The sequence below is a fragment of the Nannospalax galili genome, unplaced genomic scaffold, assembly GCF_000622305.1.
Source record: "Nannospalax galili isolate Female #2095 unplaced genomic scaffold, S.galili_v1.0 scaffold461, whole genome shotgun sequence".
Classification (NCBI taxonomy): Eukaryota; Metazoa; Chordata; class Mammalia; order Rodentia; family Spalacidae; genus Nannospalax; species Nannospalax galili.
The window spans coordinates 4117502-4136672 of record NW_008349975.1 but is presented as its reverse complement, the minus strand read 5'-3'; the positions used below and the strand labels follow the sequence as shown (position 1 = coordinate 4136672).

At 34.2% G+C, this 19171-nt stretch overlaps 1 protein-coding gene across 4 annotated transcripts in view; it reads right to left on the bottom strand.

The window, feature by feature from the left end:
* Positions 1–1229: 1229 nt before the first annotated feature.
* The window catches only part of Wdr17 (WD repeat domain 17), a 119005-nt gene continuing 101063 nt past the window's right edge, over positions 1230–19171 (bottom strand). For 2 of the 4 annotated variants that reach the window (XM_008847148.2, XM_008847149.2), the window contains 7 exons: positions 16495–16606; positions 12650–12791; positions 12245–12347; positions 11263–11364; positions 7840–7938; positions 6934–7117; positions 1230–1859 (listed from right to left, as the gene is read on the bottom strand). In XM_008847148.2, coding sequence (XP_008845370.1) covers positions 1740–1859; positions 6934–7117; positions 7840–7938; positions 11263–11364; positions 12245–12347; positions 12650–12791; positions 16495–16606 — 862 coding nt within the window. In that variant the 3' untranslated portion in view covers positions 1230–1739. The remainder of the gene's footprint in view (positions 1860–6933; positions 7118–7839; positions 7939–11262; positions 11365–12244; positions 12348–12649; positions 12792–16494; positions 16607–19171) is intronic. The other 2 variants (XM_008847150.1, XM_008847151.3) reach the window with 2 other exon arrangements.

Below are 19171 nucleotides of genomic sequence, written 5' to 3'. Positions count from 1 at the left end.
TTTGCCCAAATTAAACCAGTTTAGATTTTACACAAAAACTCTCTATTTCACTGAAGTATTAAAGAGTTTTATGATTTTTTAAATTTTATTTTGTACATAAAATATTGTCTTCCCACATTTATAAAAATATGAGGTAATGATTATATGTATTCTGAAATTAATACTATGGCTTATATATTCAAAGCACAACGAAGATAGGCATATTAGTCCATTTTAAAGTAAATTTAAAATAATAAGAGTAGGATTTAGTCTACCATTTTTGTGTGTGGGGTTTTAGTACATATGTGCAAATTAACAAAGAAAATTTGAGTTACAGATATCCAGAAGAGTTAAGAAAATCTCGGGGGGAGCTGGAGAGATGTTTTGTTAGTTAAGAGCACTGGTTGCTCTTGAAGAGAACTCAGGTTTCCCAGCACCTACACGGTGGCTAACACCTTAACTCCAGTTCCAGGTGATCCAACACCCTGGATGTCAGGGTGTGCACCCTGATATGGGTACACGTACGTACATGCAGGTAAAAAAAACAAAAAAACAAAACAAAACAAAACAAAACAAAAACTCATAAAATAAAATTTAAAAACAATTCTCAGATACACAGTGGTCATGACATTACTGAGTTGCCTATTTTTTTCTTTACCACAATTTTATTATTATTGGTTTCATAAAATGGAATTTTAGATTCTGGTCTTCATGAGGAATTTGAAGTGATTATTATGATGATTATGATACAATAGTAAATAATACTGATTTTATTTTCAGTATTTAGAAGCTTGTTTAAGATTTTAAAATATTTCAAACACAATGAACCAAGGATAAGAAAAGCTACAATTATTTTAGTTATATGAGCTCATTCATTAGTCAGACAAAAATATTTGTGTTACAAATTCTATAAGTGACACAACTTGAGTATCAAAGGAGTATTCATAGTGTGAATTTATAAATGCAAAAGTCAAAATTCTATTCAATTGAAACAGAATCATGTGTCAGGCTCTTCATAGCTTTATACTTTGAATAAATTTTTTAAATTTTATACGGTTTAGTTAAAATTTCAACTACTATCCCATTTGCTTAGACATTTGAAACTTTATTATTTATTTATTTATTTATTTATTTATTTATTTTATTGTTATGAGACAGGGTCTTCCTATAGCCCCAGCTGGCCTGGAACTTGCTATGTGTACTGGGCTACACTGGATCACACAGAGACCCACCTGCCTCTGCCTCTAGAGTGCTGGGAATAAAGGCATGCACCACCATGCCCAGCTGAAACTAGTTTTTATAAAAGACAATATGAGTGTTTATTAAATTGCAAATGGTTGTGTACATCTTACATTTTGATGTTTCAAGATAGATATTCAAATATTCATTAAATACCTCCTATATGACAAGAGCTTTTCTATGTGATGTACTATTTTGTATATTGCAATGTTTTAACAATATTTTAGTGCCATTTATAGCTTGTGGAGCCTATGTGCTTTGTAGATTATTTAGTCTTTTATAAGATAAATATACCTCCTTCTAAATTTAAATATTATAATGTATGAAGGATATACCTGTTTCCTTTGAAATTATAGAAATATTTTATTTTTGAAATTAATAAAATTTAGTATGTCCTCTCTCCCAACCACCAATCCCTTTCCTAACCTTTGGTTTTGAACAGTCAAAATTAAAGTAATATAAACTCCCCTCCCCCAAATTTATTCTTTACAAAACAACTAAGCTTGGAGATAAATCTTCTGTCAAAATGGATTGAGCCGTATTCCAGTTCCTAAAGGTGAGAATGGATTCACTTTTGCCCACATCAATGCATCGTTCAAAGAAATAGCAGATTTCCCGTCTTCAAGGTAATATACAGGGCCCTGTACAGAGTTGAGAAAAGAGAAGGTGAAAATATAAGTGTGTGACACTGTTTTAAAGTTTCAGAAATAATCACTGCAGTAAGAAAACACCAGTGACATATAGGCAAAAGTAAATTTAATACTGCAAGAAAAATAAATTTTTAAAAAAATGCTAACAACTACAGAACCATTTTCAAGTATTACAGTATTATTATTTTGTGATAGTTGTCTAAATGTAATTTCATGTTATAATTTGAATTCTTTATATATGGTAGTGTTATCAATGGCAATACTGTTGTTATTTAATTTCCACAAAGATAAAATATTTTATGAAAGCATATAATCAAGTAATAGATATTGATATAGTTTACTCTATTAGTTACATAGTTAATGTTAACATGGCTGGTGAAATTACTAAAGTCAGAAACTTGGATATATTATTCTGTATGTGTGTGAATACAAAAACATTATATTCAGTCATGTGACTTGGAGTGTTATTTATAGCTAGTCACATAAGTTATTATGTATACCCTGAGTAGTTATGGAAAAATCTTTCAATGTATATTACTTAATTCTTAATTAAGCATAATTTAAAATAATCACCAAAACAGCACAATACTTTATTATTATTAAAAAATATTATGTTTAATTTTGTGTGTATGAGTGTATTGCCTACATGTAAGCGCACCTGTGTTGTGCAGTGCCTGCAAAAGTTAGAAGGCCTCAATTCCCCCAGACCTGTAGTTACTGACAGTTGCTAGCCAACATGTGGATCCTGGAAACCAAACTATTGCAGGTCCTCTGCAGTAGTAGCCAATGCTCTTAACAGTTGACCTATCTCTTCAATCCTTTTCATTTTAAAGTTCTGGACTTTAAAATATTTTTAATTACTCTTAAAATTGATTAATTAATTAATTAATTGACAAAGGGTCTCCTTGTAGCCCTGTCTAACCTGGAACTTACTATGTAGACCAGACTGGCTACTGTCTCTCAGAGATCTGCCTGCCTCTGCTTCACAAGTGCTGGGATTAAAAGTGTGTGCCAGCACACCTCGATAATTTTTTTATTTTTTTAAATACATATTTTTTTTAAGTATAGATGTGTGTGTCTGGTGGTTTGAATGACCATCCGCAAAGACTCCAAGTATTTGTAGACTTGGTCCCCAGTTTGTAGGTTTGTTTGGAGCGAGTCATGGAACTTTTAGGAGGTATGGCCATGCTAAAGGAAGCATGTTACTGGGGGCAGGTTTGAGAGTTCTTAAGCCTTTCCAAATTTCCAGTTTCACTCTGCTTCCTGTGCCTACTTGAAGATATGACTGCTCAGTTTTCAGGCCTCCTCGTGCTGCCCTGCCTCCTCCCCCGTTAGGGACTCTCCCTCCAGAACCATAAACCAAACAACTCTTCCTTCTATGAGTTGCCTTGGTCGTGATGTTTATCACAGCAAGAGAAAAGTAACACAGGTCTGTGTGCGGGTATGTGCACATGAGTGCAGGTCCTTACAGCATCAAGAGGCATTGGATCCTCCTGGATCTGGAATTGAACACAAATCCTCTGAAAGAGCAGTATGTGATTTTAAATGCTGAGATATGTAATTTTTATTGTCTTAATTGTGTTTGAAAGCTATCAACTTTCTGATCATACTTTTTGTTTTCATTTATTTTTAAATTTGCTATTTGAGAATTTGATACATGAGTCTAATGTGTTTTGTTGAAATCTAGCCCCATTCCCTTTCCTTTAACTTCTCTCAGACTCAAACACCTTTTCCTCTCCAATTTCATGCATTGGCCTGTAACTCACTATATAGACCAGGCTGGCCTCGAACTCTCAGAGATCCTCCTGCCTCTCCCTCCCGAGTGCTGGGACTACAGACGTGCGCCACCACGCCCATCTCATGCATTCTTTTTAAAATCCAGAGTCCACTTAGTGCTGCCAGCATACACATAGGTGAAGGGCCATCCATAGGAACATGGGCAGCCTATTAGGAGCAATATCTGCAGTAAACTAACTCTCTCTCTCTCTCTCTCTCTCTCTCTCTCTCTCTCTCTCTCTCTCTCTCCTTTCTCTCTCCCCAATAGTCTTTCAGATAGAGGTAGAACTTCCTGAACCTTTCCTACATCCATAATAGAATTTTGGCTGACTTGATCTTGTTTATGCAGTCACCGGTTATAATTTTAAATGACACATTTTGTTGTTAGAAGTATTTTTAGATGTTCGAAAAGTTATCATAGGAGTAGTGCTGATTACTCATGTTAGTATGTACTTAAAGTTTCATAAAATAACATAAACTTATTAATGTCATTACAGCAATCCTAGAAATGGATTACTTCATCTACTCTAGTTATGTGTGGATTAGGAAATAATTAGTAGATCCTTTATTGAATATAGGTTTGGGAACAGAGAAATTAGCTGGTGTTTATTAGGTCATTGACTTTTCTAGGTGGGGCAAAGGAGCCTTTAGGGGAAAAAGAATGAAGGTACCAAGTATGAAAATGCTACCTGAAGGGCAGGGAGAAGTACTTTTATAATTTTCACTCTTAAGTCACTGAATTTCTGTAGGAATGACTATTATAAAGTAGACATAATCTGAACTAGTGACTTTTAATTAACCCTTGCAAAACTATGTGCTCTGTGTCTTGTGCTGGGGCACCTAACCTTGTTTTCTGGGAAATTCAATTTGCTACTCCACCAAAACAGATAATGAATGAATGTAGGTGTGCTTGAGAATTAACACGTCCAAGAGCTGAAGACAGTATGCTTGTCTTCCTTGAATACAGTGAAGACTGGGAAGGAAGCTTGACTTGTGTGTCTGAGACAGTCTAGAACCAGGGTTGGAAAAACAAGATCGAGAAAGAATGCTTGCTGATAAGGGTACATACAAACTTGGACTCCCCAAATGAAGCTGGAGAAATTACTTTGAATAAAATCATGGGTGAGGACTGACTGGAGAGCATATTTTCAGTCACAGTTCCAGCAAGATAAGAGTTTCAGAGCACAGTTCCAGGGTACAGACAGTTCCAGGAGATATTTGGGGGAAGAGGGTCCTCCAAGTTCAGGCCCACTCTTAAAAACAAAATTTAAGAGTTAGGTGTTTTTATTCAGGTACTTGTAATGTTGGCAGAACACCATGTTGTGGTGCCTCCTGTGGGAAACTCTTTAAACATATTTTGATTTAATCTTAAGAAAGTCAAATGTGACTATAAAATGTTTTGCTTGCTCAGATGTCATTGATTCAGATTATAATGATCAAATTCTTATTTTAGCTATTCCATGAAATTTTGGCTTTAGCTTATTTGCCCAATGGTTTATTGTTTACTTTTTGAAATTAAACACTAGTTTGTGATTAAAATGTTTTAAATATTTTTTTTTATTTTGTGTGTATGAGTGTACTGCCTACACATGTATAAGTGCACCCGTGTTGTACAATGCCCATGGAGGTCAGCAGAAGGCGTCGGATTCCCCTGAACTGGACTTGTGGATGGTTGTTAACCACTATGTGGGTGCTGAGAATTGAACCCAGGTCCTCTGCAAGAGCAGTCAGTGCTCTTAACCACTGAGCCGTCTCTCCAGCCCCATATGATTAAAAATTTATAAGAGGATAGGCATGGTAAAATAGATTGTAAATTTATTTGTTAATGTTTTTTATGTCTCATGGTATTAAGATGATTAGTAAGAAAAATATTAAAAGGATGTAAAAAGAAAATATTTTTTAATAAAGAAGGATTTAGGTATGAAGATTAAGATGTTTGGATAACTCCAGAATGGAGCAAAGAAATAAGAAAAGCCTTTTAGTAAGGTGTTTTAGATATGTAAAAACGAGGCTTTAAAATGATATATATAATCTTAAAGTTTCTAAATTCAAAGTTTAAACAAACCTCTATTTAAAATCAATGGAACTGATATTGTTGGCTATTAAAGGATTGGCTTAAAAATAAAATACAAAACTAATAAAAGTTTATTTAAGAGCATTTAGTTTTGACTAAATGCTATACAATTCTTTAAAAAATGCCAAAATGTTTTAACTGATTATTTAAAATTTAAGAATCAGGCTTTTTTATTCAGGCAATTTCAATGTTGGCATATGAATGCCCAAAATTTCTGCTTTAGTTCTTTATGTTTAAATATAAGTGAATGATAAAATTATATACAGCCATGTGCTCTATGTTTTGAAATTATTGGTGTGCTCTGAAGAGTTTAGCTTACAGTTGGCCAGGTAAGCTATTGGTGTGGTTACATCAATAAGAAACTCTTCCATTCATTTTGGGTGGTTGTATAAAAACATAATACTTTACTCATTGGTCTGGCATGTCAACATTAAGAATGGGTTTTTAATATTGTGCTGGGAATGTGAGAACTTATTCATTAAAATGTATATAATGCTTGGAGGTAGAGTTCTTTCCAACTGACTGAAGATCCCACTCTGTGAGACTGAGCTTTATTAACTTCCCAGGGACTCTCCACCAAGAAAATAAAGACATCTCTGCTTCTTCAAGATAACAACACCCCTGGGTTACATGCAGAGGCTATAGGCATAATTCTTCACCATTAATTTGATTGTACATTAGAGACTGCTGTTTGGGAATCAGTTGTCCTTTGTTATGAAACCCAGTGACTGTTCATTGCAAAAGTTGAGCAAATGAATATAAGAACACATAATGTATCAGTAATGTATATCTATTGTTTTTATTCAATTCTGTTTGTGGAACACAACTGGACACTAGAAAGTTAAATGTAATTTGCAATAAAATCATGTGTGATTGCTGTTTGTTTTCCCAAGTTTCTAATTTCCTTCAAGTTATAAAGTGTATTTTAAAGCATTTTCATTACTAAGTATATACATATAATTTTTTGGTATATATTACATAAATTCTTTCTATGATAATAGCTCAATGATTAGCTCTCTGAATTTATTTTAAAGGGAAGAGGAGCCATTTTTATCATCATGGAGGCACTAAGGGCAATATTTTCTTACTGACACTCATACGTCTACATTCACCAATTTTATTGAATTCATACTTATTTTAAGGTAACATTCCAAAAGTCACATTAAAAAATAAGGGAAATTTGACAAGAATTTTATGTCTGCTATTAGGCTGTACCTGAATTTTTAGTCCTGTAAGACAAGAGATGTGAATGTCTGAATGACTTGGAAGATTTGATCCAGTCACATAATCTGGTCCAGTAATTCCTTTGAGTGGCTCTTCTTTCAGTCTCTTTAATAAAGTTTCATAAACCATTCTTTGTGAATCAGAAGGGGGTGTACCTGAAGAGTCTCCTGATGATCTACATTTTAAACAGATGTTCACATTTCATTTTTGTAGAATAGTAGACTTATTGATATTTATATTAAAAATAGTCTGTTATTATTTGATTGTCCTTTATAGATGGAGGCAAGTCAACTTTAAACTTAAGTCATAGATAAGCAAAGGATTTTAAAAAGGGAGAATAAATCACTATAAATTATTTGAGTGTGTTGAACTGTGCTTGATAGCTTCAATTGTCACCTTGACATACTTGAGTAGAGGGGGTCTCAATTGGGGAATTGCTTCCATTGGACTGGCCTGTGGCCATTTTCTCTGGGGCATCTTCTTGATTACTGAATGATGTGGAAAGGCCCAACCCACTGTGGGTGGTGCTGCACCTGGGGAGGTAAGCCTATGTTGTATAAGAAAGCAGTTGCGCATGGGCCAGAGGAGCAAGCCAGTAAGTAGCTATCCTTCATGGCCCATGTGCTTTAGCTCCTGCCTCCAGTTCCTGACCTGAGTTCCTACTTTGGGCTCCCTTAGTGACGAACTATGACTGGGGATATGTAAGCCACATAAACCCCTCCCCATGTTGGTATTGGTCAAAGTGTTTTGTCACAGAAATTGAAAAGAAACTAGAACATGAACCAATCATGATTCATTATTCTTCCAAAACTGATAGAGAACATGCACATTTACAGCACTTTTTTCTGTAACATTAAACTCATTCTGCATTTGAATTTTTATAATGTATTCACTCACTGGTTGGTGGACTGTGTGCAAGCTCTCCATGCATCCAATTCCTTAGAAAGTTGTTCAATTTTTAAAGGTACTGACACCACTCGGCGTTTTAATAGCTGACTGCAATATATATAAAAAATTAACATCTGGCATTAAACTAACACATCAGGAAAGATAAATGAACATTAATAATTGCAAATTTAGATATAACAATTGTTCAAAAATGTTAGTGTACATATGATTATGGATACAAAGGCATATGTGTGCTTGTGGGAGACAGGCTTGAGCCTAGGGTGAAAGTCTTACTGACAGCCATACAGCAGGCCCAGGCAATGGCCTGACTGCTAGAGCCACAAGGAACACCTTATGACATTCGCTTCCATTGGCAGATCATGAGACTGATGCCTAGAGCTCGCCACTCCCTAATTACTACCCTTGGAATCCAAAATTGCAACACTTAGATATTGCAACAGTCAGGGTCATGTGGTTTCCAGGAATCCAGGCTCTGTAATCTGAAACCCAGTATGCTCATGAGGTATCCTACCTGCTATTCTGTGATAGGATGCTAAATCTCTTATGATAATAGGACGTTAAGTCTGTTATGCTAATAAGGTATCCTACTTGCTGTGCTGTGATTGGACCACTACCCCTATATAAGCTTGTGCCTTCCTGAAATAAACCAGACCTGTGTCACTGAACCTGGTCTCTTGTGTCTGAATGCAGCTCTGCTGACACAGTCTCCTCACCAGCTCTGGGGTCCGGGACCAGGCAGAAGCGGGCGGAAGCAGCAACAATCAGAGGCAGTGTCAGGAGAGCAGAAGAGCTGTCTCAGCACTGGGTGAGCTGAAAAGCAGCCTCAGCCCAGGGCAAGCAGAGGAGCAGCCTCAACGCCTGTGAGAATGAAGGAGCAGCACCCATGAGAAGCAGCCGCTGCTGGTGGTGACTGCATGTGCTCACTTATATACTTAGCATTTACATTCCTGGTAATTGTAAAATGCTGAAGAAACATGTTTGGATGAGTGACTGAGTAGTTAAATGCATGCATAATTGATGGAGCATGGTTAGGCAAGCCAGGAAATATTGAATAATAGCCAAAATGAGAGAAAAAACTTGACCATGACCCTGATTATTTGATCCTGGATGTCAGTACTATAATGGTGTCATTAGAAGAAAGAGTAAATTGAAAAAAAAAGAAAAAAGAAAAGAGTAAATTTGAGAAGAAAGGTCATTTTATATCTGAGTATACAGAGTTTTTTTTTTTTTTTTTTTTTTTTTTTTACTGGGTTTTAGCACAGGTTACTAGATTCAGACACAGGAGTTTTGAGAAGAGATTATGTCTGAACATAAACTAATGAGTTATCTCAGCAGTGGCATTAGGTGAATCTTTAAAATGAACTTTCTTGTCTGATGGCTTAGCCAGTAAAGGTGCTTGTCCTACAAGCCAGGCCATCTGAGTTTGATCCTCAGAACCCACATAAAGGTGTAAGGTGAGAACTGAATCCATAAGGTTGTTCTTGGTCTTCAAGAAATGTGTCCTGTCACACACATGCACCCCTTTCCATTACACACACAATAATAATAAGTAAAATAAAACTATGAAGTTATGATAAGGGACAGGGAAAAGTGAAAAGTAGCAATAAAAGAGAACAAAACAATTGCTTATTTGATATTTAATTAGTTATGGGAATGAAACCAGGAAGTAACATACAGCAATGATGGACTCATCATCAAAAGGAAATTGTTTATATTTTTGAGTTCTTAAAGTTTTGTTTCTTAAAAATTCTGTTTTTCTTAACCTGGACACAGTCTCTAAAGCTTCTGCAGCCTTACAAATAAGTGTCCTTATTTTTATTCTTTTTTTCTTTCTTCCCTTTTCAATTTCTAAGATGGAATCTTATTCCAAAATTCATGGTGGTGTGGAATTCTCTATGTAGTCCAGGCTGACCTTGAATTGGCAGTAACCCTCCAAACCCAGTTTACTACATGCTGGGATTACAGGCGTGAGCCACCATTCCCAGCTCTCTTTTTATTAAAAAAAAAATATTTTATTTGCATATATGCATGTGTGTCTGAGTGTTGGCTTGTGCATACGTGTGTGGTTCCTTCAGCGGCCAGAAGAGGGCATCAGATCCTCTGGAGTGGGATTTAGGGCAGCTATGAGTTCCCTGCCATAGTTGCTGGGAACTGAACTCTAGTCCTCTGAAAGATCAACATAAGCCTTTAACTGCTAAGCGATCTTTCCAGTTCCTCTTCTTTTTATTATTAATATTAACTTAAGAGGCCATTTCCTCTATTTTTATTTTAATCATTACTGAAGTTACATATAGTTAAAATACATCTTTAAATATTATTTTAATTATATGTGCCATCTCATTCCTGTATTTTAATGTTGAAAGTGATTTCTGGAGTTTGATTGGCTGCCTGCATAGAACCAAATTTTCCTTGAGTATTCTGAAAATATTAATTCCATCTCATTACTCAGAGTGTAGAAGGTAACAGCTACTTCTTCACTAGAGTTAGTGATAAGAACACTTTCCAGTCACTTCACAATTCTCTATTACACATGCATGTACATGTGGAGACCTGAGATCAACCTTGGGTACTGTAGACACTGTGTTTTATTTATTTATTTATTTATTTATTTATTTATTTATTTATTTATTTTTATACTGATGGGACAAATCTTGTTAAGTGCTGGACTGGGTTCAAACTGAAGATTCTCTCCTCTTGCTTCACCAATAGATTTTATTTTTGAGTGCAATATGTTTTAAGCATACACTGAAGCTCATAATAAGCTGTTAGTTGTTTGACTGGTAGATTATGCCCGAAAATAAAATGACAGGCTATTTGCTACTCATTTTCCTACCACAGAGATTGGGAAACTAATGTTTCTGGTTTTCTACATTTTAACAGTGGTATTACACGTTATGGCACTGAAATGTAGGCATGAAACTTGCAGGGGAACTTTCCTGAACAAAATGACTTGGCCTGGCAAAGTCCCTTTGAAACACTTTCACCCTCACCACCCTGTCTTTCTCAGAGTATAGACATTATATGAGGGAGTCTAACAGTGATCTTATAACCACGAGGAAGTCACAAAGAGGAAAGAAGCAAAAAATATCAGAGTGGAAAGAAAGGAAGTATCCAGGCCTTTGATGGATTCACTGGACAGCTTCAGCAGCTCCAGCATGCCTCCCTGAAGTGTCCCATAGGCAAACACCAACATTCCCTATGCATTTAAACTAGTATTAGGAACTCCATTATGTATGGCCTGATGTGTTCATAATTGGTATAGTCTTAATTCCTGTTGTACTATAAAACATGGGCTGCGTGAACCTGAGTGAATGCACATAATGATACATTTGGTGCCTTGTGATATACTTAGCAACTACCTTGGTAAAAAAATGTCTCTAATTTCATAAAAAAATAGAAATTAGTTCTTACCACGTGTACTCATAAAGTGCTGGAACAATGCTTTGATACTGTCTCCTGATAGCCAATAATGCACCAATGTAACCACATAAGATGAGTAATTCATTTCTTGCTCTACAAGAGAATACATTTATTTACAGTTAGGAGTATATTAATTTCTTACATAATTCAAATATTTACATTTATATTCTTATCGGTGATATGTTTGGTAAATATGTTTAGCACATTTTCTACAATTGAGAGATCATTTATTCATCAGTTAATAATGTTCATAATTCCTATTCTGAAATTTATGTTATAGCATAAGTTACAAATCTAAAAAGTCTTTAACTAGAATTTAACAAGTAGTGTGCTATTCACAGTTGACCTGCATCCCAAAGACCCGCCAGGCTTTTTCTTCATGTCATTTATCTTTAAGTTACTCTTTTTTTATCACATTTAGGTATTTATGGCATATTGTGTAGACTTTAGGAAAGGAGAAACAAAATCTATTATATTTCCTGCCAAGTGGGTTTGTCAGTTTCCCAGGATGCTTCATTGGTAATTTCTCTCCCAAATTTTCATCAAAGCTCTGAGGACTTTGGTTATAATGAACAAATCTAAACATGAATGGCATCTTCTATTTTCTAGCACATGTATTTCTTTCCTCCAGAGATAGTATGATGTTTCACATAAAATGAATGTTGGATAAATATAACCATTAGTTTCTTGAGAACTTTAGGTCCACAACCACTGAAAAGTTTTGAATTAGCCAGGTCCATATACACACAGACGTATAAACAAACAAACAAACAAACACAAATATTGCTATATTGGGTCGCTAATTTATTATTCAAGATTACCTTAACATTTTTCTTCATAGTAATAAAGTATAATTTGTCTATCAGTGCAGCAACCTGAGATGATACTATTTCTTATTATTCACACTAAAACATTGCACTAATTTAAAATATTACACTGATTATATTTGATATTTTAGAGAAAAAGTACTCACTCAGTACATGTATGCAAGACTAATTTCTCAGTACGAATATAACTCAGTAGGTCAAGCACAGGGTAAATGGTATCCAATGTCCAATTTGAGATACTAATGTACTCTGGCAAAATAAAGTCAAATAAAATATTTCAAAATTATAGTATCCAAACATGTTCATCCAATTAAAATATATTATCAGTTCTTTGTCATCAATCCTATTTATTTGTTTTCTATAACATAACTATTTTTCTAGTCACTGTCCCCATACTACAGTTCCCATATCCTAATATTAGGAGATATACCATATTTTACACCAGTAATCACCCCCCTTAACATTTGGGATGACTAGTGCTTGATTATTCAGGTTGATTATCAAGATGAAGGAAGATATCAAGTAAATTATGTTACCAACTAGAAATTTACCTTTGACAAAGTCAATGCCAATAGGAAGAGCTTTTTCAGGTTCTTTACTTAGTAAGTAATACTTTATGGTTTCAAATACATTGCCATCTGCATGGGCCATTTCTGCTAACTGCATACATTCTTCTACTGGGGGCAGTTTGCACTAGGAAATAATTTATTGAAAGAAAATGTTATTAAGACTTATAGATATAAAAGCAATAGCACAAATATTAAATATTTCCATAAATGAAATTCTTTATGGAAGTATCTTTAAGATAAAAAAGTGATATCTCAGAAAACAAACAAAAAAATGATAATAGATGTAATATATGTAGGATTAAATTTTTCTTACTGTAAAATTGTCATTAGCACCCACCAATGTAATTTAGCAAAAAAACAAACAACAAAAAACTAATGTCAGTTGTGCTAGAATAAGTATAATATGCAGACACTGATAAAGCTACATTAAATGTGACAAACATAACAGCCGCAGCAGAACATGTCCTCTTGTACTATCATCACACTTAGCCTTTAAAGCAAAGTGACCTTATTTCAAGGAGACTAAAGCTGTCTAAGATCTAAAATTCGACAGTTTAAAATGATCACACAGTGCACATTTTTGGTCCATGAAGCTTCCTTAGTACAAAATGAAAAATAGTACTCCTGATTACTAACAACAGTTTTTCTGCTGAAACTGAAATTCTTGGCCTCTTTCAGTCAAGCTATTTGGCTTCCATTACATGGCTAGATAGTAAGTTACTATTATATGCATGTATGAAATTCTCAATAAATTATTTTTTTTAAAAAAGATTAAAGATCCTGAAGTTTTAGCCTCAACAACAGCTTTAATGATTAAAAAGTTTACTCAATTCTAGAAATTTTTAAATTTCTTTCTTGATTTTTCCCTTGACACAATTTTCATTCAGTAGTATATTGTCTAGTTTCCATGAGTTTGTATACTTTTTCCCAGTTTTATCATTATTGATAACTAGCTTTATTTCTTTGTGATCAGATAAAATACAGGATATTTCAGTTTTCTGAATATTGTGAAGACTTGTTTTGTGTCCTAAAATGTGGTCAATTTTGGAGAAAGTTGCATGGGCTGTTGAAAAGAAAGTGTATTCTTTGTTGTTTGTGAGGGAGTGTTCTGTAAAAGTCTTATTTGGTCCATTTCATTTGTGATGTCCTTTAACTCCAGGGTTTCTCTGTCTAGTTTTTGTCTGGATAATATTTCTATTGGTGAGAGTGGAGTATCATTGTTTTGGAGTCATTCTGTGATTTTAGGTCCAATAGTGTTTCTTTTATGAAGTTATGGTGCTTGTTTAACATCTACTTGGTGTTTTCTTTTAATTAGTAAGAAATATCCTTCCCTATCTCTTTTTATTAGTTTTAGTTTGAAGTATATTTTGTCAGCTATTAGAATAGTTACACCTGTTTGTTTCTTAGTTCCATTTGCTCGGATACCTTTGTTCATCTTTATACCTGAAAGTGGTATTGATTGTTGATCATGAGGTATGTTTCTTGGAGGCTGAAAAAGGATGGATCCCCTTTTCTAATCTAACCAGTTATCTTGTGTCTTTTTATTAGGGAATTTAGATAAATAATATTTAGAGTTATTATCTGTCAGTGTTTATTAATTCATTTTGTAATTGTTGATGTGATGTTTTCTTAGATTTCTTTTGCTTAACTATTCTGCAATTGTATATTTCTTCCTTGTGATCTCTTGGATGTGTGTAGTCTTCTCTTTAGATTGAGTATTCATTCTAGTATCTTCTGTAGAGTGGACATAAATTCCTTGTCTCTTTTTATCATGAAAAGTTTTTCTTTCTCCTTCAATTACAAACAAATTTCTTATTGCAATATTTAATTTGAATTTTTACAATACATTTAAATTAACTCAATATCAGTTTTATTGTGACATTAGAGTGTTGTACTAGAAAATGAGGAATGAATTTGGAATCAGCAGGTAGCTATGCTGTTTCAGCAAGGTTTGCTTCAAGTGTGAGGGAAAAATGTATTTCAAGAGTCTAAGGGCAATGTTTCTAGAAAGAATATGGCTCAGCAAAATTCAGGAGTTTCAAAAGCATACTTCTGATTATGCTGTTTAATCTACACAACACAGTCACAAATTTATTAGGCAGTAATCCCCTGGGCTGCTTCTCTTTAGTGATTAATAGAATTACACAGGAAGAATCATGGTCCTGCACAAGGAAGGGCTCTCATACTAAAGTTTTGACCTAAAAGTAGCCTTTCTTAGAGGTTTTAATCTGTCTGAAATTACAACTTGTAAAGATTGCCTTTTCCAAGATGAGTGTGGGTGCAAAGGCCTCTGATTAGAGAAACTCAGAAAGGCAATGTCAACCTGACAGTCAGTTCTGTAAGTATGTGAGACAAAGGACTAGAGTTAAGCAAGACATATCTGAAGGTGAGTAAAATTCTCAAAAATTAAATAAAAAGGGAAGAACCTGCTCATTTAAAACCAATGAGCACTCATTTATTAATAATGATATTTATTAAAAATAATGAAATGTTCCCAAATTATATGTTCAGCGAGGGTGAGGTCACAGTATTTGTCTATTGTGAACTTATTTCTCACATTTAAGAAGGTAGTGAGATGTTTCCATAAAGGTTCAGTGGACCTTGACAAAAGGTGGAATGTCAATGGGACCCTCATCCCTTACTGATGGGCATCTAACTTGGCATAGGTTGTTCTTAAATGTCATGCTCCTTGCTATCAATTATCTTCATCTCCCCAGTACCCTTTTGTTGTTTGCTTGTTTTTTTTGTTTTGTTTTGTTTTTTGTTTTGTGTGTGTGTGTGTGTGTGTGTGTGTGAGAGAGAGAGGAGAGAGAGAGAGAGAGAGAGAGAGAGAGAGAGAGAGAGAGAGAGAACCTTAGTATGTAGCTCTGGCTGGCCTTGAACTCAAAGAAATTCACCTGCCTTTGCTGGGATTAAGAGGGTGTGTCACCAAACAGCCCTCGTACAATTTTTTAACAAGAAGTTGTAATCACTTGATTCATTGTTTTTTTTTTAAAGCAATTAATGGGGGTAGGATGATGGTTCAATCAATAAAGTGTATGCCTTATAATCATAAGGACTGAGTTTGGAGCCCCAAGACCTGCGCAAAAGTCGGGCACATAAGCCCTTGCTCATAACACCAGCACTGTAGTAGAAGAGAAAGGAAGATCCCTGGAGCTCACTGACCAGCCAGACTAGATACACAGTGAGCTCTACGTTCAGTGACAGACTCTATCTCCAAACATAAATGAAGATCAGAGAGGAAAGCACCCCCCACTGACCTTTGGCCTCTACATGCATGAGTGCACACACGTGTGCATGCACACACCCCCACAGACACACAACACACAAATGCTCACACACACATACAGACACACACACAGGCACATAGAGACACACACAGAGGAACACATAAATAAAAAGTGAAAATAAAGGCTTTAAGTTGTACACCTGGCTTCAGATGCAAATTGGTAAAGTGGAAAGAACTGTGTATTTGGAGTTAGACTTCCTGAGGTTAAAGTTCTCATTCTAATTTAAAATAACTTTAGTTAATTCCTTACTTCAGTGAATTTCCTTTATTTGTAAAGCAGAACAATACTATCTGCTTTACATAGTTTCAAGAGAATCATGACATACATATGCATGACTGTTTAGAACAGTACTGAACACAGTGTAGTAGTCAATAAATGTTCCTTTTTTGGTTACTACTTTGGTTGAATCTATATGTATATAAAAGTGATCATGTATTTGTTTATTTGGGGGGAAACTTTCTACTTGATTGAACCTAAAGTTAGTTTAATCATAAGATTCCAGTTCAAACTGGGTTCATTAATGTATCATAAGTACACCTTCTTGTGAAGATCATTTATTTCTTCAATACAGCCTGGATAGAAAGCGCAGAGTTTCACTAAGTGTAGTTCATTATCAGGAGTCATCAGGAGCAAATCAGCAGCCAAATTCCTGTTCATAAAACAAAAGAGAAAACTGCACTGAAGAAATGACCTAAAATTAAGGCTCAAAATTGTTTCAAAGGAGACTCATATAATCAGCATCCTTGCTTATCTATCTACACAATGTTAATTTCATAGTTAAATATAAAACTGCTTCAAAGGTAGATTACAGAAACCAAGACTATGAAGGGTAAATGCATTATTGAAAATATGATACATATCTTGAGCTTTAAAAAGCTTTTACTGAATTGTATTGTTACAGACAAATTATCGACCAGTTTAGATAGGCCTTTTCGGAGAACTTTATAAAGTAGGTGCAAAAGTTCACTGGCATCAACTTTTATCATTCTTGCCAACACTGGAATGTTCTGTCAGCTTTCTGACTTCAGAGGAATACTAAGGTATTTGAACTTCAGAACTTCTGATGTTCTGTGTATTTCTTAAACTTTGGTAAGAATGTCAAGAAAGAAATGTAGTTTTAAATTTAAAAAAATTCAAGTAATAGGATAAATAACTTCAGTGTTTTAAAAAGACTAAAATGTCATGGATTTAATAGCTTTGTGTTGAATTTTTTTTTATGAGAGGCTTTTCCCAATTCAGTAGGTGAGGAGTTTTTACTTCCATATACTGTAACTTAAAAAACCTCTAATTTCCAGTGACTCAAGATATTATTCAGTTTTCAAAAATTACATACATCCATCTTATATGACTCTAGAATAGGCATAGATTAAACGAAAATTTACAAGTTTTATACACAATGCCTTTTGATCATTATTGTGAACTAAGTAATTTTTAAAATATAAGAACTGCTTAGAAAGCGATATAAAAATGTAGACTAGAAAATCATATAAAATATAGAATAGGGGCTAGAGAGATGGCTCAGTGGTTAAGAGCACTGACTGCTCTTTCAGAGGACCCGAGTTCGATTCCCAGCACCCACATGGCAGCTAACAACAGTCTGTAACTCCAGTTCCAGAGGATCCGATGCCTCTTCTGACCTCTGTGGGCATTGCACGACACGAGTGCATTTACATACATGAAGACAATACACTCATACACATAAAACAAATAAAAAATAATAAAATAAAATATTTAAAAAATATTTGTTCTAAAAAAATCTCAATACCACATTTAAAATAAAACATTCTAGAAAAACCAGTTATTCCAGGTTCCTATGTGGTTTTTCCACCTCTTGATCCTCCTTCAATCCATCTTTTCAAACTATATTCTACCATTTATTTCCTCCATAAAATACTTTGATTCTTTTCAGGGATCTATATATGATGTCAATAGAGAATTATTAATTCTACAACAATTTTTCAGTTTTTTCCTCTACCCAATTAATAATTAATTATAATGTCATCCTCAGATGCCAATATTTATATTAAACTGATAAGATAAATTTTTAAGTGATTTTATAAGTTACTGATAAAATTTTAAGTGATTTTATAAGTTCCAAATTAGAACACTTACCTCTTCTTGCTAAGCAATATAAATAACTGTAATTCCTAATAAGAAAGTATAATAATGAATTTTTTACAAATGTCAACAAAAAAGGAAAAATTATTTTATATTTGTGAGTGTATGATGTATTGACTGTGCATATGATGTATTTTTCTATGATGTGTGTGATTTACTTGTATGCATTCATTTACATTATGTGCATGATGTTTGTGATGTATGTAAGAATGATGTTCATAGTGAGCATGATCGTTGTATAATATGTATGTGATGTATGTATGATATAATTGGTGTATATGTGTATGATGTTTGTGATATACATGTGATGTGTGTGAAGCAAGCATGCATGTGGGTGTATGATTTGTGTGAGTGATAACTGTATGATTTATATGCATGATGTATGTGACGTGAGTGATGTATATGTTATGAAATGTGTGATGTGTATGTGCTATAACTGCATAATGTCTGTTTGTGATATGTATGTGATATATATGCGTGGTATATGTTTGGTATGTGTATGTGTGTGTGTTCACTCTTGAAATGGTACAAAGGTGGGAGTCAGAGAACAACTTTTGGGAGTTGTTTCTCTCTTTCCACTATAGGATTGAACTCAGTTCCTAAGGCTTGCACATATGCTTTTATGTACTGAGTGATAACACTGGCCCATAATAAGAATTTTAAACATTGTTCATGAGAATACAAAATTACATTCTGATTTTACTCTATGAAAATTACTATATTAAAACTATAATAAAACTTCCATCAACTGCAAGTAAAACCTTACTTTCTTGCTACAATGTATATCCTAATACAGTAAAATTTTTATGGTCCTTTAACTCACTTTTAAAAATTCAATACACTCACTGTGTGTACATGTGAGTACATGTAACTGTGTGTAACATTATATAGGTCAATTAAATAATCTGAACATTTAAGTTTCATTATCAGAGCATAGTTTATTTTGCTTAGCAGAGTTAGATAACATTTATCATGTACAAAACCATAATTAATTTATACAAAATTTAAGTATACTTAAATATAAAATACTTGGGCTATAGAAACTGTTCCTATTCTGTACAGTGAGGTTTTATTTGCCATAAATTATGCATATACA